This window comes from Megascapheus bottae, chromosome 11 (genome assembly GCF_031878675.1).
Source record: "Megascapheus bottae isolate mThoBot1 chromosome 11, mThoBot2.hap1, whole genome shotgun sequence".
In the NCBI taxonomy this organism is placed as follows: Eukaryota; Metazoa; Chordata; class Mammalia; order Rodentia; family Geomyidae; genus Megascapheus; species Megascapheus bottae.
In genome coordinates this window covers 47581217-47608047 of record NC_143519.1, presented here as the reverse complement: position 1 = coordinate 47608047, position 26831 = coordinate 47581217, and the positions used below count along the sequence as shown (strand labels likewise).

The following is a 26831-nucleotide window of genomic DNA, read 5'->3' as shown; positions in this document are numbered from 1 at the left end:
TTATCTTCTGATATATGTTTAATAATGACTTTTCTGGAAAATATATGTATACACAAGATTTATCAATCTGACTCATAAAAATACATATAGCACCTAATTTGTAAATAACAAAATATCCAATGCTGTTTATTATAAAGTTTTAGAGAACAAAATTCCTCAGGAAGGCAGGAAGGCGTGAGTTAAATTTTCTGCCCTGTTATTTACTAGTAAACTTATGTATTACTTGGTTTTTGTCAGTCTTAGGTTTGTTTTTTTGTGTTTGTTTTGTTTTGTTTTGTTTTTCCAGTCCAGTCCTGGGGCTTGAACTCAGAGCCTAGGCACTCTCCTGAGTCTCTTTGTGCTGCAGGCTTGCGCTCTACTACTTGAGCCAAAGTATTACTTCTGGCTTTTTAACTGAGTAGTTTATTGGAAATAAGAGGCTTACAGACTTATTTTTTCTGAACTGTGGTCCTCAGATCTCATTTTCCTGAGTAGGATTACAGTTGTGAGCCACTGGCACCTGGCTGTTTTCTTTCTTTTTTAATAAAAAGAAAAATATCTACTTTTTAGGGCTCTTATATTGAAATTATAATGTATGTGAGACTTCTCTGCCACATGGTAAATTCTCAGTAGCCAATTTTCTTTCTTGTATGTTAATATTTTGATTATTCACTTAACAGTGCAGGAAATCCTCAGTATTCATCAATCAGAAGTAGGCTTTCTTCTAGTCTATTGGGACCCAGCAGGATCATTTTAATCTTATCTATATTCCCCCTTTCCTATTACCACAATGTAGATGATTACAATAAATTTGACAAATTCATTTATTTCCAATTAATCAGAAACACTATTGTAAATTGTAAGAAACTCTTTTAAAAAAGTGATTATGTGGCTGTTGCTCATTGGCAGAGCACTTGTTAGTATATACCAGGCCCAGAGTTCTATTCCTGCCTCCACCTCTACACCTGTGTGCAAGAGTACATGTACAGAGCGAGAGCGAGAGAGAGAGAGAGAGAGAGAGAGAGAGAGAGAGAGAGAGAATTAAATTATATTATAATAGTTTGAAACCTTGATGATATTCAATAAAATTATTTTGTTATTGACTAGAATTCTTTTTTTCATATATATATGTATATATATATCCCCAGGGAAGGAAAAATATGCAAGATGGTGCAAGTGATGGAGAAATTCCGAAATATGATGGTGCTGGATATGATAAGGATCTTGTGGAAGCCCTAGAGAGAGACATTGTGTCCAGGAATCCTAGCATTCACTGGTTAGTCTTTAAAGTTCTTGAAGTAGGGGAGAAATCAGGTCATAGCTTGGCTTGCTGGGAGTCTTCTCTTGTTATCTGTTAATCTTCTGATTATGCCTTCATCTGTACTGTTCTAATAATTAACAAGGACATTTTACTTGTTAATTTGATTTTAAAATTACTGACAAGGGTTTGTTAATTGAGTAATATATCCTAATTAATAATTATAATATACTTTCACTAATCATTTCATGTAGTATTAGAACAATTTTAGAAGAATAAATTTGTAAGTTAAAAAATTAAATAATTACTTTTGACCATTAATTAAAAGTGGTCCAAAACAAATATTACAGAACTGTTTTGTTCTTATAAAGGGATGACATAGCAGATCTGGAAGAGGCTAAGAAGTTGCTAAGGGAAGCTGTTGTTCTTCCGATGTGGATGCCTGACTTTTTTAAAGGAATCAGGAGGCCATGGAAGGTGAGAATTTGTTAAAATCCTTTTGGTAGAAGACCACTGCTAGCTAGTTAAAGACACTATTGAGGTAGTTTTTTTGTGTTCTGTGCAGTTTGCAAAGGTCAGAGAATGTTTATATATATGCAGAATACCTGGATTTGGATTTGTAGTTGAAGTGTATTACATTTGTGTAGCAGGATAAATGGTTTTAGAAGTGTTTAAAGACATTTCTCTCAGGTACTGGGAATCAGTTTTTTTTAAATTGTTGGGGTAATATATAGAGGGGTTACAGTTATATTCACCAGATAGTAGGTGCATTACTTCTCACACAATGATACCCCTTCTCATGTTTTTGTCCCCATTTTCCACCCCCCCAACCCCTCCCAATCATCTTGTTTTCCCCTTCCCTTTCCTATTTCAAATAAACATATATATATATATATATATATATATAATATACCAGGTAACAAAGTCAGATGCAGTAACAATAGAGATTGACCAAAGGGCAACAAAAGAAAAGAGAAATAACATAGTACATTTAGAACAACAAACACAAGATAAAGCGTTTGTTTTCATATCCTAGAGATACTTTCATTTAGTCTCATCCTATATGACCTATGTACCTAGGTTTTGAGCTATTGTAATCCCCTGCTAGGAGAGTACTAGGTGTGTACTAAATATTACAAATGAGGGAAACCATTGAGCCTATGTTCCTGTGGGTCTGGCTTATGTTACTTAATATGATTTTTTCCAAACAAATGGGGCAATGTCATTCTTTCTGATGTCAGCATAGAAATCCATTGTGTAGAAGTACCACATCTTCTTGATCCATTCATTTACTGAGGAGCATCTGGGTTGGATCCATATTTCACTATGGTAAATGGTGCTGCCAGGAACATGGCATGTGCTAGTGGCTTTAGTATATCCTTGTTTCTGAACATTTGGGTATAAATGCCAAGGAGTGGAATTGCTGGGTCATAGAGGAGCTCTATGCTTAGTCTTTTGAGGAATCGCCATACTGCTTTCCAGAATGGTTGAACGAGTTCGCACTCCCACCAACAGTGTAGTAGTGATCCCTCCTGGCCACATCCCCTCCAGCATCTGTTGTTATTAGATTTCTTGATCATGGCCATTCTAACTAGAGTGAGGTGGAATCTCAAAGTTGTTTAGATTTGCATTTGCTTTATGGCCAGAGATGTTGAGCATTTCTTCATGTGTCTATAGGCCATTCTTATTTCTTCTTCAGAGAAGTCTCTCTTTAGGTCTTTTAATGGGATGATTATTTCTTTGAAGATTTGTTTTGGAGATATTCAATTTTTTTAGCTGTAGATATATTTTAGATAGGAGGCCTTTGTCTGTTGTATGGTTAGTGAAGATCTTCTCCTACTCTGCGAGTTTTCTATACTTAATGGCAATAAGCTAAAGCCATTTCCTCTAAAATCAGGAATGAGATAAGGATGCTCACTCTCTCCACTCCTCTTTAATATAGTATTAGAATTCCTAGCCAGAGCAATAAGGCAAGAAGTAATTTTGAAGGGGATCTAAATAGGGAAAGAGGAAGTGAAATTTTCCCTCTTTGCAGATGACATGATTCTGTATTTAAAGAACCCTATGGACTCTACTCCCAAGTTGCTAGAGTTGATTTGAAACTTTGGCAAGGTAGCAGGGTATAAAATTAACCCTCAAAAATCAACTGCTTTCCTGTATGACAACAACGAGAGAATCGAGGCAGAAATCAGGAAAACAACTCCTTTTGCAATAGCCTCAAAGGAAAAAAAATAGGAATTACTTAACTAAGAATGTAAAGGACCTTTTTGATGAAAACTTTAAAAACCTGAAAAAGGAAATTAAAGCAGAACTAAGAAAGTAGAAAAACCTCCCATGCTCCCGGATTGGAAGAATTAACATTGTGAAAATGGTAATCTTGCCAAGGGCCATCTCTAAATTCAATGCAATACTCATCAATATCCCAATGTCATTCTTTAAGGAAATAGAAGCAACCCAAAATTTCATATGGAATAATAAGAAAAACATATAGCAAAAACAATTCTTAGCAGAAAGAACAGCACTGGAGGAATATCAATACCAAATTTTAGATTCTATTACAGAGCTATAGTAACCAAAACAGCTTGGTAGTGGCACAAGAACAGGCTTGAGGACCAATGGAATAGAACTGAAAACCCAGAAATTAACTCACAGACCTATGGCCACCTAATCGCAGACTTATAGCCATCTAATCTTTGATAAGGGAGCCAAAAAAATAGAATGGAATAAAGACAGCCTCTTCAACAAGTGGTGCTGGCAGAACTGGTTATTCACCTGCAGAAAACTAAAGTTGGATCCTCCTATGTCACCCTGTACCAGGATTAACTCCAAATGGATCAAAGACCTCGGGGTAAAAGCAGATACCTTGAAAACTTTATAAGAAGGAATAGGAGATACACTAGGTCTTCTTGGCACAGGTCAAACTTTCTTAATAAAAACCCAGAAACACTACAAATTAAAGAAAGTTTGGACAAATGGGAGTGCATTAAACTGCAGGGCTTCTGTATGGCAAAGGACATAGCTAGCAAGGTTTTTTGTTTGTTTGTTTGTTTGTTTGTTTGTTTTTGTCAGTCGTGGATCTTGAACTCTGGGCCTGGGCACAGCTATCCCTGAGCACTTCAGCTCAAGGCTACCACTCTACCCCTGGAGCCACAGTGCCACTTCCTGTTTTCTAGTGGTTAATTGGAGATAAGAATCTCAGGGACTTTAGTGCCCTGGCTGGCTTTGAACCTCAATCTTCAAAACTCAGCCTCCTGAGTAGCTAGGATTACAGGTGTAAGCCACCACACTGGGCTCAATTTTGTATTAAATAGCCTATGTCTTATAAGAAAACTTAAATTTCAGTGTTTCCTGCATGTAGTTTCTTTTCTTTTTTTGGAGGAGTGCTGGTACTTGGGGTTCTCACTAGTTTTTGCTCAAGGCTAGCACTCTTATTACTTGAGGTACAGTTCAGCTTCCTGCTTTTTGCTGGATAATTGGAGAAAAGAGTCTCACAGACTTTCTTCTGGCGTGAATTCAAATCACGATCTTCAGATCTCAACCTCCTGAGTAGCTAGGATTACTGGTGTGAGCCCCTCATATATATATTTTTAATACCAGTTTTAGCACTTGTTCGTACATTTGAATTACAAAAAACAAAATGTAAAGACAAACACAGGGTAGCTGAATAGTGATGTCTGCCTACTGCATCTGGTGCTGTGAGTCAATCTTGGCATCTGTTGAATTCGTTTGTCTACCAGTTGTATTTGCCAACTTTTTTTCATAGGTCATTTACCTGTAGTAAAGCAACAATCTCAGATAATTTTCTTCCAATTGCTTAATTACTCAGAAACATAGAATCCATCATTCCATTTATTTGTTATCTTAGAGGCTGATAAAATTGAAGAAAATGTACATATCGTTTCATGTTTGCACTGTTTAAAGTTTGTAACCTTGCAATCTGCTCTAGTAGTCAAAATATTTTGGAAACCATTCCCAACTTTGAACATGAGGTATTAAAAGTAAAGTATATGACAGATAGGTGGGGTTTTTTGTTTGTTTTTTGTTTTTCCTGCCCTCAGTATGAGATCTAGAGTTTGGCCTGACTTCCATCTTTGCTTTTGTTTATTTATTTATTTATTTATTTTTTCATATATTTTATTGTAATTAATAGAAGGGTTACATGATATTTGCCAGATAGATGGTGCATTAATTCCCATACATTGATACCCTTTCACATGTCATGGTCCCCATTTCCCTCCCCTCCACCCAGACTTAGAAAAGATCATATTAAGTGAAGTAAGCCAGACTCAAAGGAACTTAGGCTCAATGGTTTCCCTCACTTGTCATAATCAGTAGAAACCTTGGGCTCTCCTAGCAGAGATCTGCAATAGAGCAAAAACCTTGATACAAAAGGCCATATAGTAGGACGCTAAATGAAAGGATCTCTAGGATATAAAAACATAAGCCATATAATGAATGATTGCTGTTGTTAAGGTACTATGTTATCTCTCATCTCTTTTGCTGTCCCTTGGTTATCTCATATTTTTACAGTATCTCACTTTGTTACCTTATATATCTGTATATATTTGTATTTGGTTATTTGAAATTGGATAGGGAACGGGGGAAAGTATCTTTACTTTTGGTGGGGATAGCTTCCCCAGTGGAGAACTTACAAACTGCAAGTAACTATCTCTAACAGAGGGTGAAGGTCACAGTAAGTGTCACAGTAAATTGTAGAATGAGGGACAAAACCTTAGCCTAGCTGAAGGTGATTATAGTCTGTTGGTAATATTTTTGAACCTTCAAAAGTTAAATGTAAGCACAGTGGCTCACGTCTGTCATCCTAGCTACTCAGGAGGGTGAGATCAGAGAGTTGCAGTTCAAAGCCAGCTGGGGCACTAAAGTCTATGAGACTCTTATCTCCAATTAACCTCCAGAAAACTGGAAGTTGCACTGTGGCTCAAATGGTATAGTGATAGCCTTGAGCTGAAGAGCCTTAGGGACAGCACCCAGGCCCAAAGATCAATCCCCAGGACCAACAAAAAAAATGTTAAATATATTATTAAGTTTTCATTAATGTTATTTTTTAAAGACAAGATCATTAGATGTTTTCAACCAACTTCTCTCCATGGTCACAAAAGTATGATTTTTTACTTTATCAATTAATTTCTTCATGTTCTTTTTTAGTACTTTTAGATGAACTGATAGATGGCACAAACTTAGTTGACTTGCTTGAAAAACATATAGGATTTCAAGTCCCTGGACTGTGAGACTTCTTATATGGAGAGTTAGGCAGCTACAGGTGGCTTTCAGTCAAAGACAATAAAGTCACATACATAGGTTGTGCAGGTTCGTGTGCTCTGGGCTCAGCAAGGGAAGACATAGTATCACCATGGAAGGCTTTCTGCCAGGGGATGTGGGATTTGAAATGAGATTTGTAGGATTGCAAGGATTTTACCATGTTGAAGACATTTCAAATGGTGTAGAGTTTAGGATGATGAGACTTGAGCAGTGGAATGTAGGTGACAAAGTATAAATGCATTGGAAATAGATGGACTGGAATTTTGTAAGGAAAGCACACTGAGTACAGACATGTCTTATGTTATTACACTTTGATTTATTGTACTTCAGTTATTGCTTTTAGAAAAATAGAAGATTTTGGGAAATGCTGCATTAGGAATGTCTATTTTTCCAACAGGTTAGATGACTTTTTAAAGCCATAAAATATTTATTTAAGATATACACATTATTTTTTCTTTAATGTAATACTATTGCCCACTCAATGAAGCACAGGTATAGTATAGACACATCTTTTATATGTACTGGGAAGCCACAACTCTGTGACTTGTATTACTGAGATATTTACTTTATTGTCTGTACCTACACTCACATGCAAGGCATCTCTTGTGTTTATAAAGGGCACAGAACCTGCAAGCATACTGCCTTGGTGTAGTTGTGGCCCTTTCTCACAACTAACTTTGTAGCTTTGAGGAAGTTAACTACATTTCTCTATACTCCATTTTCCTTATAAAATGTAGATCATAATAGCCATCTTATCCAAATAATGTAAAGATGAAATGAATTATGAGTTAATGAAGCCTTGCAACAGCATCTGATAATAGCTAGAACTATGAAAATATATGTACCTGAATTACCATTAAATTGAGTGATTTACCACTCAGCCTATCATAGCACTTTTTAAATGGTACTATAATTTATGTGTGTCTTCTAGATTAAAAGTTTCTTGAGGATTTATGCAAGTCCTCACTGATGTAACTCTTTGTCATCAAGGCCATGCATTTAGTAGGCATTCAAGTAAGTGTACATTGGCCATGTATACATTTATTGAGAATTTACTGTGTGTCAAGTGGTAGATTAAGTGCAGATAAGGATACATAAATAACCACAAGATGCCTGCTCATTGTCTTTGTGAAAACAGGCATATATTATAATGGGGGCAAAGTATTGAGTACAGTATTTACTAAAATCAGTGGTGACTAGTGTTATGGTATAGTAATGAACAAGGTGCTGTAGCAACAGAGAAGAGTATATCTAAATCACGGTAGAAGATACTATCAGGGATGGTTTCCAGATCAGCTGGCTCTGAGCTTCAAAGATGGCTAGAAGTCAGAGTCAGATGAGGGAAAGACTGTGAGGTAGAATGGGTGTCATGTCCAAAAAAATGAAAAGTGTACAAGGACATAGTTAATATGAGTTACATAGGGGGAATCATATTGGTTCAGTGTGGCTGGACGTACAGTGTTTATTGTGGGGCATATTAGTAACAAAAGACATGCTGGAATGAGATATGGACCCACCTCTTATGAAGAGCCTTGTATGCCATGCCAAAGATGTAGAAACAGCTGGATGGCAGTGGCTCATACCTGTAATTCTAGCTACTCAGGAAACTGTGATCTGAGGATGACTGTTGAAAGTCAGCCGGGACAGAATCTTATCTCAAATTAACCACCAGAAGACCAGAAATGTCACAGTGGCTCAAAGTGGTAGATTGCTAGCTTTGAGTGCAAAATCGCAGGGATAGAGCTCCCAGGCCCCTGAGTTCAAGCCCCAAGATTGGCAAAAGAAAGGAGGGGAAGGAGGGAAGGAGGGAAATATACAGGAAAGAGGAGATAGTTGAAGGAGTCTAAGAGGAAATTCTGTGCCATGTCTATGAATTGTTTCTGCATACAGATGGAAATTAACTCCTGTTATTACTACAGGATGGAGAGGGCATTGAAACTGAATGTTGAAAAGAGAAAATGGACCTGGGCAGCGCATATCTAGCTAGAATCCAAGCCCTGCACTTAGCTGTAGCTGTGCCTTAGAGCAATGCCATTAGTATCCCATTTTCCATTGCCAAAATCTTAATCACATAGTTAAAAGCTCCCACCAAAGCACAAATTTTTATATGGCTTATGTTTCAAATACTGGAGGCTTTAGTTTTGTTCTATGGATCAGAATTCTGTAGCCAGTAAAGCATTTGAATGGTTTCTGAGGTTTGAATTTATGAGACTTCAGTGTGCACCCAGAATTTAAAATTAAGCTGATTTAAAATTAAATTAATTTTATCTGCCCATGAAAGAATCAGAAGACAGAACAAGTGTTTAAAGCAGATCCACAAATTCATTTGAAAGTGCAAGAAAAGCGGCAGGAAGTAGGGAGATCTCTAGAGACCAGGGATTCCAAAGAGGATTCCAGTGAAGCCCTGTTGGGTTCTTGGAGGGCTGCTTTTATGATTCAGGGCTCCTCCCATATCACCTCCCCTGGCCTTTGCTCCCATTGCTTGACGATTTGTACATGCTCTGCCCCCACTCATTTCATTTGTTGAGCGGGCACTCAGGGCATTGTGGGAAGAAGCATTTAAACAGGAACTCACCTTATGGGCCAGGAGCCTGAGGCACGATGGGAACAAAAAGGGCAGTGATGGCACACCCATTACCTACCTGCCACATGTTATATTTACCACTTTTTATCCTTATCTACCCCACAGATTCCCTTTCTTTCCCTTAGCACCCCCTGAACCAGCCCGGCCCTGGTGGCTCACGGCCCTAATCCTAGCTACTGAGATGGCTGAGATCTGAGGATCACAGTTCAAAGCCAGCCCAGGCATAAAAAGTCTGTGAGACTCTTTTTTTTTTTTTTTTTTGCCAGTCCTGGGCTTGAGCTCAGGGCCTGAGCATTGTCCTTGGACTTTCTCAAGACTAGAGCTCTTCCACTTGAGCCTTAGCACCACTTCTGGCTGTTTTTTTTTTTTTTTCTATGTATGTGGTACCGAGGAATCTAACCCGGGTCCTCGTGCATGCTAGGCAAGCACTTTAACCACTAGGCCAAACTCCCGGCCCCTGTGAGACTCTTATTTCCAATTAATCACCAGAAAAATCAGAAGTGGCCCTGTGGCTCAAGGCTGGCCTTGAGCTGAGGAGCTCAGGGACAGCCCAGGCACAGAGTTCAAGCCTCATGACTGGCAAAAAACAAAAACAAACAAAACAGAAGCAAAAAAATCCAGAACCTTATCAAACCAAAGTAGAGCTAAGTCAACATTCCTCTTAAAGAATCACTGGTGCGTGCGTGTGTGTGTGTGTGTGTGTGTGTGTTGTATAGAAGCATTAACTATGTATCTCAACTCCCATTAGAAAGATTAGAAGAAAAATTATTCCCTAAGTAACTTTGCTCACTGATGTGTGGGTTTTTTGCTTTTAAAGCTAAGAAGTAATTGAACTTAATTTTTAGTCTATACTTAGTGCTCTTTCATCATGTAATACTATTTTATGCATACTGTCTGGCACATTAAACTGATACAATTGTTGCTAATTAGATTATGTTTGAATCAGCACTGGATTTGATTGTTGTATTAACTCATAAGGGGACCTTTATTTTCAATTAAAAGTGATATGAATTATGAAGGGTAGGATTTGTCCCTTTACAGATATCAAATAAATCTATGATTGGTTCCCTGTGTAATAGAAGGTCATCTTATGCTTTCATAATGTTTAAATAAAGTAGTTACTATTAAATAGTGTGCAAAACTATTTGTAAATGTTTTTACTGGGTTCCTGAAAGGTTCTTTCTAAAATGTGTCAGAAAGTTCTTGGTTGTCCAAACCTTGTATTAGCTTATCTCTGATTACTGACCTGAAACTTCTGGTGATATTAACATTTTTTTCTTGATAATAATGATTTTTTTTTGTCAATCTTGGGGCCTTAACTCAGGGCTTGGGTGCTGTCCCTGAGCTCTTCAACTCAAGGTTACCACCCTACTCCTGGAGCTACAGCCCACTTTAATAATGATTTCTTAAGCTGGGTATAGTGGCTCACACCTGTAAGCCTAGCTAGCTACTCAGGAGGCTGAGATCTGAGGACTGAGGTTCAAAACGAGACATTTATAATTATCTCCAAATAACACTAGAAAACCGGAAGTGGAGCTGTGGCTCTAGGAATAGGGGTGGTAGCCTTGAGCTGAAGAGCTCAGGGACAGTGGCCAGGCCCGGAGTTCAAGCCCCACGACCAACAACAACAATAAAAAAAAAAGGATTTCTTGCCACATGTACTAAGATCTAACTGTGACCATTGATGTAATTGTGTAAATCAATTTTATTTGGTGTGTTTGTTTACATCAGTTGTACTTCAGGGTTGGAAATATTTATGTAATTTTGGTGGGAATGTGGTTTAATTGTAAAGTGCTTGCCTAGCATACATGAAGCCCTACATTTAATTCCTCAGTACCATCTAAACAGAAAAGGCTGGAAGTGGAGCTCAAGTACTTCAAGTGGTAGAGTGCTGGCTTTGAGCAAAGGAAGCTTAGGGACAGTGCCCAGGCCTTGTGTGAAAGCCCCAGGACTGGCAAAATAAATTTTTTAATTTATGTAATCCAACATAAATAGTTGATAATTTATGACAAAACATTTAAATCTGATAAGCCAATTTTGAAATTTCAGGGTGTGTTGATGGTTGGACCCCCAGGCACTGGTAAAACTATGTTAGCTAAAGCCGTTGCCACTGAATGTGGTACAACATTCTTCAACGTCTCTTCCTCCACACTGACATCAAAATACCGAGGTGAATCAGAAAAGTTAGTCCGTCTGCTGTTTGAAATGGTGAGTGACGAAGTATTCAGATCTCAAGGCACTATTTGTGTAGGTGCAGGATGCCCCATGAGCTAGACCTGCTCACCTAGAAATGTTTTTGAACGAGCAGCAGGGTGCTTGTACTTTCACAGTTCTAGACATACTGATAACACTTGCGCTTTGTGGGTGGTTGGTAAGTCTTCAATGCTTCTTCCTGTCTGAAGCAGAATGAGGCCCTTTGGGCATCCTGCCCGCTGTAGTACAAGAAAATGCCCATGTATGGGTTAATCAGTATTTCTTTATGTCTGGTGTGTTGATGGAGCTAGAAACTGATAAGTTCCATTTCAGTAAGGGTTTATAATAATGCAAGTTTGAGTAGATAACTATCTTTAAAAGAATTTGCAGCTGGGAGTTTGGCCTAGTGGTAGAGTGCTTGCCTAGCATGCACCAAGACCTAGGTTCAATTCCTCACTACCACATACATAGAGAAAGCCGGAAGTGGTGCTGTGACTCAAGTGGCAGACCACTAGTCTTGAGAAAGCCCAAGGACAGTGCTCAGGCCCTGAATTCAAGCTCTAGGACTGGCAAATAAATAAAAGGAAAACAACAAAAGAATTTTCGTTATGGAAGTTTCTAAACACAAATGACAAAACAACACAATGAATCTCCATGTATCTACTACCCAGTTTCTTCAACCATATAATTTTTGTTGTTTTCTATTTTTTTTTGGTCATTTGTGGGGCTTGAACTCAGGGCCTTAGGCACTGTCCTTGAGTTCTTTTGCTCAAGGCTAACACTCTACCACATTGAGCCACAGCTGCACTTCCAGTTTTTGATAATTGGAGTTAAAAGTCTCAAAGAGACTTTTCTGCCCAGATTGTCTTTGAACTGTGATCCTCAGATCACAGCCTCCTGAGTAGTGAGGATTACAGGGTGAGCCACCAGTGCCTGGCTAACCATGTAATTGCTAGAGACTGCTTTTTTTTTTTTTTTGGTTGTGGGGCTTGAACTCTTGAGTTTGGACAACTGTCCCTGAGCTCTTCAGCTCAAGGATACTGCCCTATCCCTTGAGCCACATCACCACTTCTGATTTTCTGGTTAATTGGAAATAAGAATCTTAAGGACTTTAGTACCAGGCTGGCCATGATCCTCAGATCTCAGCCTCCTGAGTAGCTAGGATTACAGGCATGAGCCATTGTGCCTGGCTGAGGCTTCTTTTATCTGATGTGATTTATTGGATTAGCTATATGGAGACATTAGAAGTTTCAAGATTTTTCTGTTATTTTAACTGTAACTTTAAAATAGTCATTCTCCTGTTAAATAGATTAAATGATTTCTTGGAAATATTTTCACAAAGGCTAGGTTTTATGCCCCTACCACGATCTTCATTGATGAAATAGACTCGATCTGTAGTCGAAGAGGAACCTCTGATGAACATGAGGCAAGTCGCAGAGTGAAGTCTGAGCTCCTCATTCAGATGGATGGTAATTGACATTTAACTGCTATCTTTCCTTTTTGAGTGATCTAGACTCATACTTTGGAAATTCTCAATGACTATACAAGAAGGCACCTGGAGTTTATTTTTAATCCTTTATTCATCCACTTATTCATGAATTCAAAAGTATTACTGTCTACTAATGAATCACGGAGGTTACAGAGGAAAGGGCTCCTTTCAGTGGTCTTCAAGGAGCTCACTATTACAACACAGGTTCTTCAGATGTAATCTAGAATGCTGGCTAGGAGCCGTGAGACCCTTTGAAAGGATATGCAGAGGGCTGTAGGTGTAGATCAGTGTTAGAGTGCCTTCCTAATAAGTGTGAGATTCTGAGTTTGAGCCCCCCAGTACCACAAAAAAAGTCTAAAAACATTAATTTTCTAGATGCTGTGAAATTTGGGAATATCATAAAAGATGGAAAGCACGAGCAAATGGGAAAATCTAGCTGATCTCTATTTAGCCAGGCACTAAAATGTTTGTTGGTTTCTTCTTACTCATTTCTGGTTTTTGTTTGCTTGCTTTGTTCTGTTTTTGTCAGTTGTGGAGCTTGAACACAGGGCCTAGGTGCTGCCCCTGAGCTTTTATGCTCAGGGCTAGTGCTCTACCACTTTAAGCCACACCTCCACTTTTGGAAATGGCTAATTGGAGATAAAAGAGTTTCACAGGCTTTTCTACTCAGGCTGGCTTCTAACCATGATCCTCAGATCTCAGCCTCCTGAGTAGCTAGGATTACGGACATGAGCCTTCAGCTCCTGACTTACTCATTTCTTTGGACTTAACACACACACACACACACACACACACACACACACACACACACATATAATGTACATATATAACAAAATATGTTTTTTATTTTAGTGAGTCATTGATTTTATTTTAAAATAAATTAACATATTCAACTTTTCTACCTTTTACCCTCATTCCTCTCCCTTTTTTCCTTTCCCCCTTCTCCCCTCACTCCTCTCTCCCCTCTCCCCTTTTTCTCTTCCTTTTTTCCTCTCTCCTTAATTCTCTCTTCCTGTATTGGGGACTGAACTCAGGGCCTAGTGTGTGTTAGACAAATGCTTTGTGACTGGGATATATCCTAGCCCTTTTATTTTAATTTCTAATGGCAAATATTGATACATATATTCTACACACTGAAAAGCTCTTTGGAGCTTTCAGCAAAAGTGCAAAAAGATCCTAAGATCAACAAGTTTGAGAACCATGGCTGTACAGGAAGTAGTGTGTAGGTCACCCATCAACTGTACTTAACATATACAGTGTGTTCTGAATATAGTCTGAAGCATCTGTAAGGCAAAATAATGCACTGAGTCAGTTCCTTCAATGAGTTAACCATTTAACGTCTGATTCAGAATAAGTGAATGACGTATTTGGTGGGATGGATGTTAAGAACATTATATGTTTAAGATTTGAGGGAAAAAAGGCTGAATCCAAATTTTTCAGGACTTCATAGAGACATGTTAATAGCCAATTAATATTTGGAAAGCTTGATTCTTTTTGATAATGATTGACATAGGAGTTTAATAATAAGAGAATGCATATTAAACTGGTTGCTCTAAATTTACTGCCGTGTTACGTTCAGCTACTGAGTCATATCAGTAAAGTGTGATATGTATACCTTTTTATCACTATTTTCAAGAGTTTCTATTGTGTGACTACAAATTCTTTATATTAGTGTTGATAATTAGGTTCATTATAAAATTATTTCTTTTGTTATTTTTCAATATGTTTAAAAATTTTGAAGGACAAAATTCAGGCTACTACATTAAGTAAATATGACTGCTCAGCTGTTCTAATTTCTCGGAGAACTTCATTAATTGGGGTTGTTATGTATAATAATAGCATAATATAAATATTTGTAGTAATTTAAATATTTTTAGGAAGTTATGGTTAAAATAAAAGGGAAAAATTAAAACAGAGCCTAGTTTCTGATGTATTTCTTTTTTTGGAGGTAATAAGCATTTATTTTGCTAAAGAAAAATTGGCTTGTCTTACTGGATTCAAACCCTGCACTGAATTTCATGATTTCTTTTGCTTCCTTGTTTTGTAGCTCTCTGTTAATATGTCTGATTTGGCTACCATATAGAAGTCAAATTTCCCTCATTAGGCTCCCATGAAGCACGGTGGCTAATGTTTAGATACGTTAGCTTACAGGAAGAATTGTTGGCCACAATAAAAACATTGACTGCATTTTCCTCACTGACTGTGTCTAGGGGTTGGAGGAGCCTTAGAAAATGATGATCCTTCTAAAATGGTTATGGTATTGGCTGCCACTAATTTCCCATGGGACATTGATGAAGCTCTGCGAAGGAGATTAGAAAAAAGGATATATATTCCCCTCCCAACAGGTATTGTGCCTTACTTCTTCTGTATTTTGAGCCTTCTGTCACTTCCTGTTATTTTTTCTATTTATCTAAATCTTTATTCCAGTCATTCTGCTTGAAGAAGTTTATAGCATTTTCAAGCCAATTTACAGTAGTTAGAAAGATTCAGGGCCTGGAGCATGGCCTATTGGTAGAGTGCTTGCTTAGCATGCATGAAGTCCTGAGTTTGATTCCTTAGTACCACATACACAGAAAAGGTTGGAAGCGGTGCTGTGGCTCAAGTGGTAGAGCACTGATCTTGAGAAATCACAAGGACAGTGCCCAGGCCTAAGCTCAAGCCCCAGGACTGGCAAGAAAGAAAAAGAAAGAGAGAGAGAGCCACAGTACTCCATTGAAATTCCTTACAGTTCAAAGAAATTCTTGTATTCTGAGCAGTAATTGTATTAATAGATTTGGCAGCACTTAAGGTTTTTCTTTTCAACTTGAGGAACCTTTATTAAATGTTTCCTGTAAATGATTAAAAATAAAGTTCTTGTAGTCTTTTTCAAAATATGTCACTTCAGAAAGTGTAATTTCATCCTGTTGAATGTTGAAAGTTTTAAGTGAGTCTTTTCATTTTGAGGTAAAATTTACATATGGTGAGCTGTATGTAACTTCAGTATACAGTTTGATAAGTTTTGATAAATGTGTCCTCCAGTTTAAATCCTTGAAAGTTTCTATGTATCCAACTAAGTAACTCAGTTGAATGCTTAGCCCATTAAACATTCACTTTAGCTGATTTTTTTTATCATCATTGATTCTTTGAACTTCATACAAATGAAGTCAGAAGAGCATACAACCTTTCATTCTGGCTACTTAACTTTCAATCTCTTTTTGAAACTGATTCATGTGATTCTATATATCAGTAGTTTATTCTTGACTTGATTATATTTCACAATTTATTGTGCTGTTGATGCACAGTTGAGTCATTTCTTGTTTTTGGCTATTAGGAATGATACAAACCTTCTTGAACAATTTTTCCATGGATGAATGCTTTTGATTCTTGTCTTTTATTTATTTATTTAAATTTTAATTGTATTTTATTGTTGGGGTGATGTATACAGGGGTTACAGTTACATGCATCAGGTAGTGGGTATATTACTTCTTGAACATTGATTCCCCTTCCCATATTTTTCTCCCACTTCCCTCTCCTCCTTCCCAATCATCTTGTTTATTTATTTTGGTGCTGGTACTGGATCTTGAACTCAGAGCCAACATGCTGTTTCTTAGCTTTTAGCTTAAGGCTAGTACTCTCACTTAAGCTATACCTCCATTTCCATCTTCTGCTAGTTAATTGGAGATAAGAGTCTAACAGACTTTTGTACCTGGGCTGGCTTCAAATTATGATATTCAGATTTCAGTCTCCTGATTAGCTGCGGTTACAGTTTAGCCAAGCAGGTTTTTTAAAATTATTTTGGGAAATATAAGAATAGGACAGAATAGAATAGAGTAGAATAGATCATAAGGTTGGTACATATTTAGTTTTATAAGATACACAGTAAGTTTCACCATTTTATGGTTACCATTAATAAACAAGAATTGCAGAATCTGCCAAAGTTAGCATTTATTCTAAATTTTGTCTCCCTGTGCCTTCAATTTGTTCTTCTCTGATTACTTAGGATGTTGAGCACATTTTATATGTTTAATGGTCATTGTTATGGCTTTTATATGGTGTTTTATCCCTCTTTTAAGATTAATTTATTGTTTCATTATTTATGTAAGTTTATTATTGAACAAATGCCTTATGAATATTGTCTTCCTGTTTGTAGTTTGCTTTTCAGTATTCTTTATGATGTCTTTTGACAGTATAAATGTTTAAATGTGGTACTATTATTAAGCCTTGCTTTTATGAATAATGCTTTTTATATGTTAGATCTGTGCTTATTCCAAAGCTTGTATCACTTCCATCAGTGACTGAAGTTGGATGACCAGTCCTCTGGGCAGTTCCCCAGAAATCCAGAATGCAAGACCTATATTCCACCCTTCCCTTCCCCTCCCAGGAGAGAAGCCACAGCTGGACATGCAGAGCTATGTGGGCTTTGTATCTGTGGTGTTGTAATGCTACTCCTGCTGTCATAGTAGCCCCTGAGTTCTGGGGATTGAACTCAGGGTCCTGTACATGCTAGGCAAAGACTTTACCACTTGAGCCACACTCTCATTCCTTTTGTTTTTCCTTCTTAGAACTTGGAGCTTTGTGCTTGCAAGGCAAGCAGTCTACCACTTGATCCACAATTCCAGCCTATTTGCTTTTTTTTTTTTTTTTTAAATAATGCCTTGCTTTTTGCACAGACCACTTTGCAAGTCACTGGATTCCTCTGTGTTTTCTACATAGCTGTGGTGACAGTCTTATATCACTACATCCAGATTTTTATTTGTTGAGATAGAACCTTGGTAAACTTTTGCCTGGACCAGCCTATTATTACCTCTGGAGTAGCTATGAAATACAGTGGCCTTGTTTTGATTTTGAGATAAGGTCTTGCTAACTTTGCTTAGGTTGGTCTCAGCATCATCATCCTCAACACACACACACACACACACACACACACACACTGTGTTTCCAGATTATTGGCAGGCACCTGTAAAACACAGATCTAAGCTCTCTTTTTTTCTCAGAGGCCCCTAGATGTCTAAAGTTGACATTCAGATGGGTATCAGGGCTCTAAGTTTGGCAAGACTGAATAGAACCTTTGGGAATTACCATAGAAAGCTAGAGTTGAGCACATGTTTTGTGTTTTTTTCCCCTCTCTCTGGTCATCAAGGCTTTTCTTCCTAGCCTCAGAGAGCTTCATTGTAAGGAGAAGACCTGATGATTGAAACCAAATGACTTCATTACCCATATCAGTGCAGTCCCAAATTTTGAGCTTGCCAGGGTTGCTGTGATATCTTAACTGATTTCTGGCATTCTCATAAAGACTTCCTGAGCCATATATTATTAAGTTACAGCCTCCTCATTCTGAGTAGGAAGCAGTGTCTAAGAACTGTCTTCCTATTCCACTGTCTTATGATGTCAATCTTAGCCTTTATTGTTTCTTGATGTAATAGCAGCTGTCATTGTTTCCCTGTGTGTTGTAATATATGTTTTCTCTCCTGGCTACATCTTGATTTTAAATCAGTTTCATTGATGAATAATGTATACACAATAAACTATCAATTTAAAGTGGATGAGTTTGACATTTTTGTACTATCACACCAGTCAATATGCAGTACATCATTTGTTCTGAAAAGACTTCTGTTTTCCTTTGTACTCCATTCTCTCCTTCCTCTCTCACCTCAGGAACTCACTGATCTGATTTTTAAAATTTTGTCACTACATGCCATTTTGAATTTCTTATAAGTAGCATTCTATAGTCAGTATAACTTAGTGATTCATTTCTTTCAATCAACATAATGATTTCGAATTTCATCCATGTTGTTCTTTCTTTTTTGTGGTACTGGGCTTTGAACTCAGGGCCTTATCTCACTCCAAGTATTCTTGAAGCCCTTTTCTTTCCCCCCTCCAGCACTTAAGTTACCTGTTTCTGTTGGCTATTTTCAAGTCTCTTGATTTATGGGTTACATTTATCTGCTTACTCATGTACTACTGATCTTTAGTGTATGTTCTAGATTATAAGGAGTCTGGGCTGTTGTTTTCCTTGACAGATGTCTGGCAGTTACTCATGTTACATCAGAGAACTAAGAAAACTATTGTGCTGTTCTTCTCTGCCTGGTGGCCAGTGCTTGGAGCCAGTTGCCTGTTAATACCCTGTGTGATTTTATAGTTGCTTACTGTAAGAGGATACTAGGTATCTTCTGAACCTTAAAGCCATATAAAATTAGTAGAATTTTAGCTCACAGATTCTGTCTTACATTGGCTTTCTCAGTCCTTACTCCTTTTTCTGTTCATTTTAATAATTTCATTTTTTGTTCTTTTTTCTTTCTTTTTTTTTCCTGGATCTTGGGCTTGAACTCAGGGTCTGGGTGCTGTCCGTGAATAGTTTTGCCCAAGGTTAGTGCTCTATTACTTGAGCCACAGCTATATTTTGGGGTGACTAACTGGAGATAGGAGTCCTTGGGATTTTCCTGACAGGGCTAGTTTCAAACTATGATTTTCACACCTTAGCCCCCTGAAGAGCTAGGATTATAGCTGTAAGATATCAGCTCCTGATTAATAATCTCATTTCTTAAAACTTATTTTTTGGGGGCTGGGAGTTTGGCCTAGTCGTAGAGTGCTTGCCTAGCATGCATAAAGATCAGGGTTTGATTCCTCAGTACCACACACACATAGAAAAAGCCATAAGTGGTGCTGAAGCTCAAGTGGTAAAGTTCTAGCCTTGAGAAAACCCAAACATAGTGCTCAGGCTGACTTCAAGCCCCAGGACTGGCAAAAAAGTACTAACACCATTAGAGGGAAAATAAAGGTTTTATTATTTAAATTATAACATCAGTTGATCTTTTGCACTTTGAACTTTAAGCAGAAAAAAATGTAGTTAGGAAAACGTGGATGGAAATGGAGTTCTAAGTCATTAACTTTACATCTCTTTCTGCAGGTCATACTAGCCACCTTGTTGTCCTCAAGAAACCAAGACTCTTCAGTCTCTTCATTTTAGTTGTATTTTGATTTTAGACTAACCATCTGAATTATTAAGACATTACAGAGCCTTTTAGACTCAGAATGACTAGATTCCTTTTGTAGTTAGACATGGGTCCTTACATTTTTAAAGTTCAGGGTCTTGGGCTTGCTAAGCAGGCTGTCTGCATTCTATCACACCCTGCCCTTTTTTTGCCCTTTCAAGTAGGACTGGGGTTGTTTTTGGTTTTGTTTTCAACTAGGGCTTGTCTCAGACCGCCATCTGCCCCCCTATGGCTTCTCACATAACTAGGACCACAGGCATGAAACTCAGTTATTGTTACTGAGATTGATTCTCAACTCATTGCCAAACTGGCTTCACATGGTGATCTTGCGCTCCACCTCCTGAGTAGCTGGGAATGTAGGCATGAGTTTTGTTTTCGTGCTTACTTGCTTGTTTTTTCATATATTTTTCATTATAATTAATAGAAGGGTTACATTATATTCACCACATAGAAGGTGCATTACTTCACATACATTGATACTCTTTCTCATGTCTTGGTCCCCATTTCCCTCCCCCCACCCCCACCCCTCAGCTTGTTTTCCTCCCTTCCCTATCTGACTTCAAATAACCAAATACACATATATACAATATATCAGATAATCAGGTGAAATACTGTAACAATATGAGATAACCAAGGGACAGCAAAAGAGATGAGAGATAACATAGTTAGTTGCTTGTTTTTAAATAGAGTGGTATAGCATAGGTTGGCCTCAAACTTGTGATACTCCTGCCCTTCTGAAAGTATAGTACTGATATTATAGATGTATGCTACCATGATCAGCCTTTGAGTACTTTGTGCCAGTTGTTGATTTCTAGGGATGTTGTGAAGCAGCTCTTGAGAGAGTTCTGTCACAACACATTGTGAGTAGTCATTCATAGGAGCTCCACTATATTCAGGCTAGTTCATAAAACTAGCTGTGTGTATGTATGCGTCTGTGTGTCCATGTGTGTATCCTACTGTGGCTTGTGCTCAAGCCTTAGGCTTGTTAGACAGGTGCTATATCACCGAGCTATATCCAACCAAGGAGCAGCATTTCTGGTGCTTGAATACACTAATGTTTTTCCACAGTCGATGAGGATATTTGAAAAGGTGCAAACATGAATTAAGGTGGACTTCATTGATTCTGTGAATTTACCATTAATTGGCAAACTCCACTTACTGACTCTTCTTTGCTTGGTTCTCTTTCTCCTATATATTAATACGTAAGTTCTCAGCAAAAGAAATTTGTAAGTTCCTAACCTTAACAAAAACCTCTTCTAATAGCAAAAGGAAGAGCTGAACTTCTGAAGATCAATCTTCGTGAGGTTGAATTGGATCCTGATATTCAACTGGAAGATATTGCAGAGAAGATTGAAGGCTATTCTGGGGCGGACATAACTAATGTCTGCAGGTAATTTGGCTGTAGATTTTTGCAACTAAGGCAGAGTAGTTAGCCCTTAAACCTGAAAGTAGCTACTTATTTCTTCGAAATATTTTCCCATTTGTAAAATGTTTTTCATTTTCTGTGTAACTTTATTGGTCATTGCTAGATAAATCATTGCTTAACTTTATGGTACCCCTTACTTTTTTTTTTGCCAGTCTTGGGCTTGGGCTCAGGGGCTGAGCACTGTCCTTGGACTTTCTCAAGGCTAGAGCTCTCCCACTTGAGCCTCAGAACCACTTCCGGCTTTTTTATATGTATGTGGTGCCGAGGAATCGAACCTGGGTATTCGTGCATACTAGGCAAGCACTCTACCACTAGGCCAAACTCCTGGCCACCCCTTACATTTTTAAAACATTATTTGAGATAAGATCCTGCTGTGTCATCCAGGCTGGCCTGAAACTCACAATTCTGCCTCAGTCTCCCAAATACAGTGATTATAGGTGGGCATCTCTGCATCTGCCCTCCCTTATGTGTTTATTCTCTTATTTCTAAGAAATGATTGTGTTTGACATGATAATAAGAACTGAATAATCTGTGGTTATTTTAACTTCAGGTTTGTGCCTAGATACAACAGTATAAAGACTATCACTTGTGGTCTTACTTGACCACATGCACATGAAGGTAATCAGTTTAATCCAGGAAAGAAACACACACAGACACCTTTCAAAATTCCCATTGCTATTTAGTGACATTGTAAGTTTTAGACAATTCACATAATTCAGTAAAGATGATATTTTTCTTTTCTCCTTTCCTAACTATACTTAAATTGACCCCAGCAGTCTTTTTTTTTAAAGCTTACCCATTTCTTCTGCAAGTGTTTTTGTTATATGTACATCCAAGTTTAGTGACATTCCTTAAGCTCACAAAAGCTTATATTACTGTAGTAAAACATCTGCAGATTTCAAGTTTTGATTGGTTTTTCCTTCTTCATAGTTTTTTTTTTCTTCTTCATAGTTTTTATGGGAACATGAGTCTTACATTTTTTTTCCTTGCCAGTCCTGAGCTTGAGCTCAGGGCCTGAGCACTGTCCTTGGATTTTCTCAAGGCTAGAGCTCTACCACTTGAGCATCAGCACCACTTCCCACTTTTTTCTGTGTGTGTGTGGTACCGAGCAACCAAAACCTGGTCTTCGTGCATACTCGGTAAGCACTCAGCTACTAGGCCAAACGCCCATCCATTTTTTTTTAAAGCCTTCATATTTATTTACAATTGGTGAACTAGCACTGTAAATTAGCTCAGGAGATGCCTGAGTTTATACCTTTAGTTGTCACAAAATATTCCCTGGAGGAAGTTCTATGTCTGCTATATGTGGATATATTCCTGTTACAGAGAAAGGATTTCCTGGGTTTGCTATCTTAAATGGGGCTATAGACAACCTGTTATTTAAGTTATCTTAGTGTTAGTAATTTATGATTTCCAAATATGTAATTGTATTTCAAAACTTGACTTTAGCTGGGCATGGTGGTTCATGCCTGTAATCCTTGCTACTCAGGAGTCTGACATCTGAGGCTCACGGTTCAAAGCCAGGCTGGGCACTAAAGTCTGTGAGACTCTTATCTCTAGTTAACCATCAGAAAACTGGAAGTGGTACTTTGGTTCAAGAGGTAGGGCGATAGCCTTGAGGTGAAGAGCTCAGGGACAATGCCCATGCCCAGAGTTGTTCAAGTCCCACAACTAACAAAAATCAAAAAACAGAACTTGACTTCAGTCTCCCAACTACTTGTTTTTTTTGAGGTACAGGTATAGAAGATTCAGTACTATCCAAGTTCAGCTTAGACTTTCATGAATATTCATTGATTTTAGTTTTTGTTAGTTGTGGGGCTTGAACTCTGGGCCTGGGCTCTTCAGAGCAAAGCTATCACTCTTCCACTTGAACTACAGTGCCACTTCCGGTTTTGTGGGGGTTAATTGGAGATAAGAGTCTCATGGACTTTTGTGCCTGGGCTGGCTTTGAACCACAATCCTCAGATCTTGGCCTCCTAAATAGCTAGGATTACAGGTGTGAGAGACCAGCGCCCAACGGATTCATTTTAAGTCCCTGTCTTAACCTTTCCTGAAGCCTCAGGGTATCTCTGAAGTGTACAGTTCTCTCATTTAAAATAATCTTTTGGATATTTTCTCATAACTTGGTGACATCAAAAGTGTTGGAAACACTTGTCACAATGGCTGTTGACTGCTTTTGGTATGTTCCTAGGGATGCTTCTCTAATGGCGATGAGGCGGCGCATCAATGGCTTAAGTCCAGAGGAAATCCGTGCGCTTTCTAAAGAGGAACTCCAGATGCCTGTGACCAAAGGGGACTTTGAATTGGCTCTGAAGAAAATCGCTAAGTCTGTCTCTGCTGCAGACTTGGAGAAGTATGAAAAATGGATGGTTGAATTTGGATCTGCTTGAGTTTTTGTCAGCTCTTCCATTTCTGGCAGTTTTGTTCATAAAATATGGAGAAATTCCTGATTTTTTTTTTAAACAGGTTTGCAATTTTCATTGGAGAGATTTCACGTTAGAGGCCAAAAAAAAATACAACTACCAAGATAGATACTAAATACAATTGAGATCTAAGAAGAGCTTAAGTAGAAAGCCCGATCACCTCTCTTCCCTGGCTTTGCACTGATATTTTGTGTACTCATGTGCTAATATTATACACCCAAAGCAGTGTATCAGGCAGGCCCAGGAAAATAGCAACTCCCATTCCAAGAACTTGTTTACAGAAGATTTATAATGATCTGATTTTCTCACTCGCACTAGTTTTTTTTTCTTTTTTTTTAATTGTAATTAGTAAAAGGGTTACATGATATTTGCCAGATAGAAGGTGCATTAATTCACATACATTGATACCCTTTCACATGTCTTGGTACCCATTACCCTCCCCCCACACCCCTTACCCGTCTTGGTTTTCCCCCCTTCCCTATCAAATTTCAAATAACCAAATACAAATAAATTCAATATATCAGATAACAAAGTGAGATACTATAACAATATGAGATAACCAAGGGACAGCAAAGGAGATGAGAGACAACATAGTACATTAAGGACAACAATCATTCGTTATATGGCTTTTGTTTCAATATCCTGGAGGTCCTTTCAATTAGCTTCATACTATATGGCCTTATGTATCAAGATTTTGCTCTATTGCAGATCTCTGCTAGTAGAGCCCAAGGTTTCTACTGATTATGACAAATGAGGGAAACCATTGAGCCTAAGTTCCTTTGAGTCTGGCTTACTTCACTTAATATGATGTTTTCTAAGCGCACTAGTTTTTGTTTTGCTTTATTGTTCACATTTTCTTGCTCTGAACATGAAGGATGTACACTACACACACACACGCACACACATATACACACATACATATATGTACTCTCTGGCTTCTAGCAGCAATGCAGAATTTGAATCAAATTCATGAATTGTCAATAGGATAAGGATAGGAAATAGTGAATTTTCTAATGAAGCCTGTAGTGTACACCTGTGACTTACCTAACACATGACCTCATTGTTACTCTTCCCTCCCGCAGTCCTTCCATTAGGTATTCAGTACTGCCACACTGAGAAATATCCCAAGCCCTGTGGTTTGCTCTGCACTTTGTAGGTTTTTTCTCTAGTCTCGAGTGTATTTTGCTGGTGCTTCTTATATTTGCACACTGGAAAGGTGGGAAGTATATTATGATTATATTAGAGGCACTTCTTCATTCTAGACTTCTAAGGTTGTTTTCACTTTTCTTTCTGTAACTTCAAAGGTTCATAGCTATTATCTTTTCTCAGCTTCAATACTATTTGATTTTTGTTGAATTTGACTTTAGGAGAAATACTTCGGCATTCTAAACAGAATCCAGTATCTATGGCTAATACCAAACAAACACAGTCTTTATGACCTTCCAGCACAAATTTCATAATAAAAAAGATCAAGCAAAGGTAAATGGCTATCACAGCAGAGGATTCTGATGATGGTGCTTGTGGCTAATGACATTTATCCTTCTTGGGGTTTATCAGGCAAACTGTGCGTTAGGGATCGAGCTTTTGAAAAATCTGTATTTGGTGATTTTATGAATTCTCCATTTGGGATAGCACCCAGTGATTTAAAACTGATGTGTGGTGTAGGTGTGCACATACACGCATGCATGCATTCATGCACGCATGCATACACACATATATTTAACAGACACTAAGAAACAGTATCTTAAGACATTTAATTTGTTTCCTTGTAAGAGCTAGAAGTGCTTTTTTCCTGGATAACATATTAGCTTATATATATACATACATATGTATATAGTGAACTCCAGTATTTATCTATTTGATGAATATGAATTGTCCTTATAACTCTGTGGTATAGGTTATAAAACTCAATCATAAGGCATTGTGATTTTATAGTAATTAAGTTAATTCACCTAAAAGTTGAAATGAGTATGGCTTTCTTCTTATTATCTATTTATTTGGTTTGATATAGAGTTCTCACTATGTTACCCATGCTAATCTTAAATTCCTGGGCTCAAGTGATATCTCTGCCTCGGTCTCCTGAGTAGCTAGGGCTATATATATGTGCCATTGTGCCTAGCAGCTTCATTAATAGAATTTTCCAAATGAAATAATAAGTCTGATAGGCTGAGACATGAATTTAAGGCCAACCTGGGCAAAATAGTGAGATCCTGTCCCATATACAATAAAGAAGTAAACCACTAAAATTATCTTGCAGATTGTTACTATCCAGTAGTATATATATATTTTTTTTTCTTTAAGTTCTTAGGAACAGTCATTAAAACGTTGATGTTGTGATTGTTAAACGACAAATGGGTCTCTGTAACATTTTCATTAGTAAATAGACATTTTCTGGGTTTTATTGTATTTATCTTTGCATGCACTGAATTTTTTCCTGAATTCTTCATGGCTAATGATATTGTAATGCGATTCTTTATTATGAGTTAAGCAGTGTTTCAGACTTACATTCCTGGAAGCTTGTCTTTACTGATGTGTTTTTATTTCCTTCCTTTTTCACTTTTCTCTATCAATGGATGAAAAAGACTTTGCATCTTAAACCTTTTAAAGCATCTTGAAGAGATCCCTTCAGATTCTAGCCAACCTTTAATGACCTTTGTGTGTATGTATGCATGTGTATGGATGTATATGTATACATGTGTATACCTTCTCTATCATTTAAAACTGTGTTCCCTTCCCAGAAGGAAAAAGAATTAGAATTGTTTTGTTTTTCTAACAGCAGACACATGATTGAAACATAACTATTTTGTTCCCTTAATTCCTCTGAAAACCTGAGTATTTGGGTGTTCAGCACAGTAACAAACTGACTCCTTATAGGAGGCTGGAACCTCTTAGTCATCCAAGTAGATAACAGAATGATATCACAACATTTACCTTCTGTCAGTAGCAGTGCAGTCATTGCATAATAAATAAAAGTACATGATGGATCAAATGACACCCATCCCCTCAAATACCAACACAGTGTGGAAGGGGATCACATGCTGTGGGCTAGAGCTTCTGTTCAGTTCCTAGGATCATAATTCTACTGTTGTGGTATTTCCCTAATAAAAAGGGGCTGAAATTAGCATTTAATAGGTAAATAGGCATGTATCTAGAAAACCTAATCTGAATAGCCACATAGATACAACAGAGAAAATCTGTGTATGCATGTCTAATTTTTAGTGTCATTGT

At 37.7% G+C, this 26831-nt stretch overlaps 1 protein-coding gene across 4 annotated transcripts in view; it reads left to right on the top strand.

Annotated features, from left to right (window-relative positions):
- The window catches only part of Katnal1 (katanin catalytic subunit A1 like 1), a 70133-nt gene extending 43765 nt beyond the window's left edge, over window positions 1–26368 (top strand). For 3 of the 4 annotated variants that reach the window (XM_090342209.1, XM_090342208.1, XM_090342210.1), the window contains exons 5-12: window positions 1128–1255; window positions 1609–1714; window positions 11151–11309; window positions 12637–12763; window positions 14994–15128; window positions 21018–21144; window positions 23372–23533; window positions 26186–26368. In XM_090342209.1, the coding sequence (XP_090198335.1) occupies window positions 1128–1255; window positions 1609–1714; window positions 11151–11309; window positions 12637–12763; window positions 14994–15128; window positions 21018–21144; window positions 23372–23533; window positions 26186–26357 (1116 nt within the window). In that variant the 3' untranslated portion in view covers window positions 26358–26368. Of the gene's footprint in view, window positions 1–1127; window positions 1256–1608; window positions 1715–11150; window positions 11310–12636; window positions 12764–14993; window positions 15129–21017; window positions 21145–23371; window positions 25397–26185 lie in introns of those variants that run through there. The other variant, XM_090342211.1, reaches the window with a different exon arrangement.
- The last annotated feature ends 463 nt before the right edge of the window (window positions 26369–26831 follow it).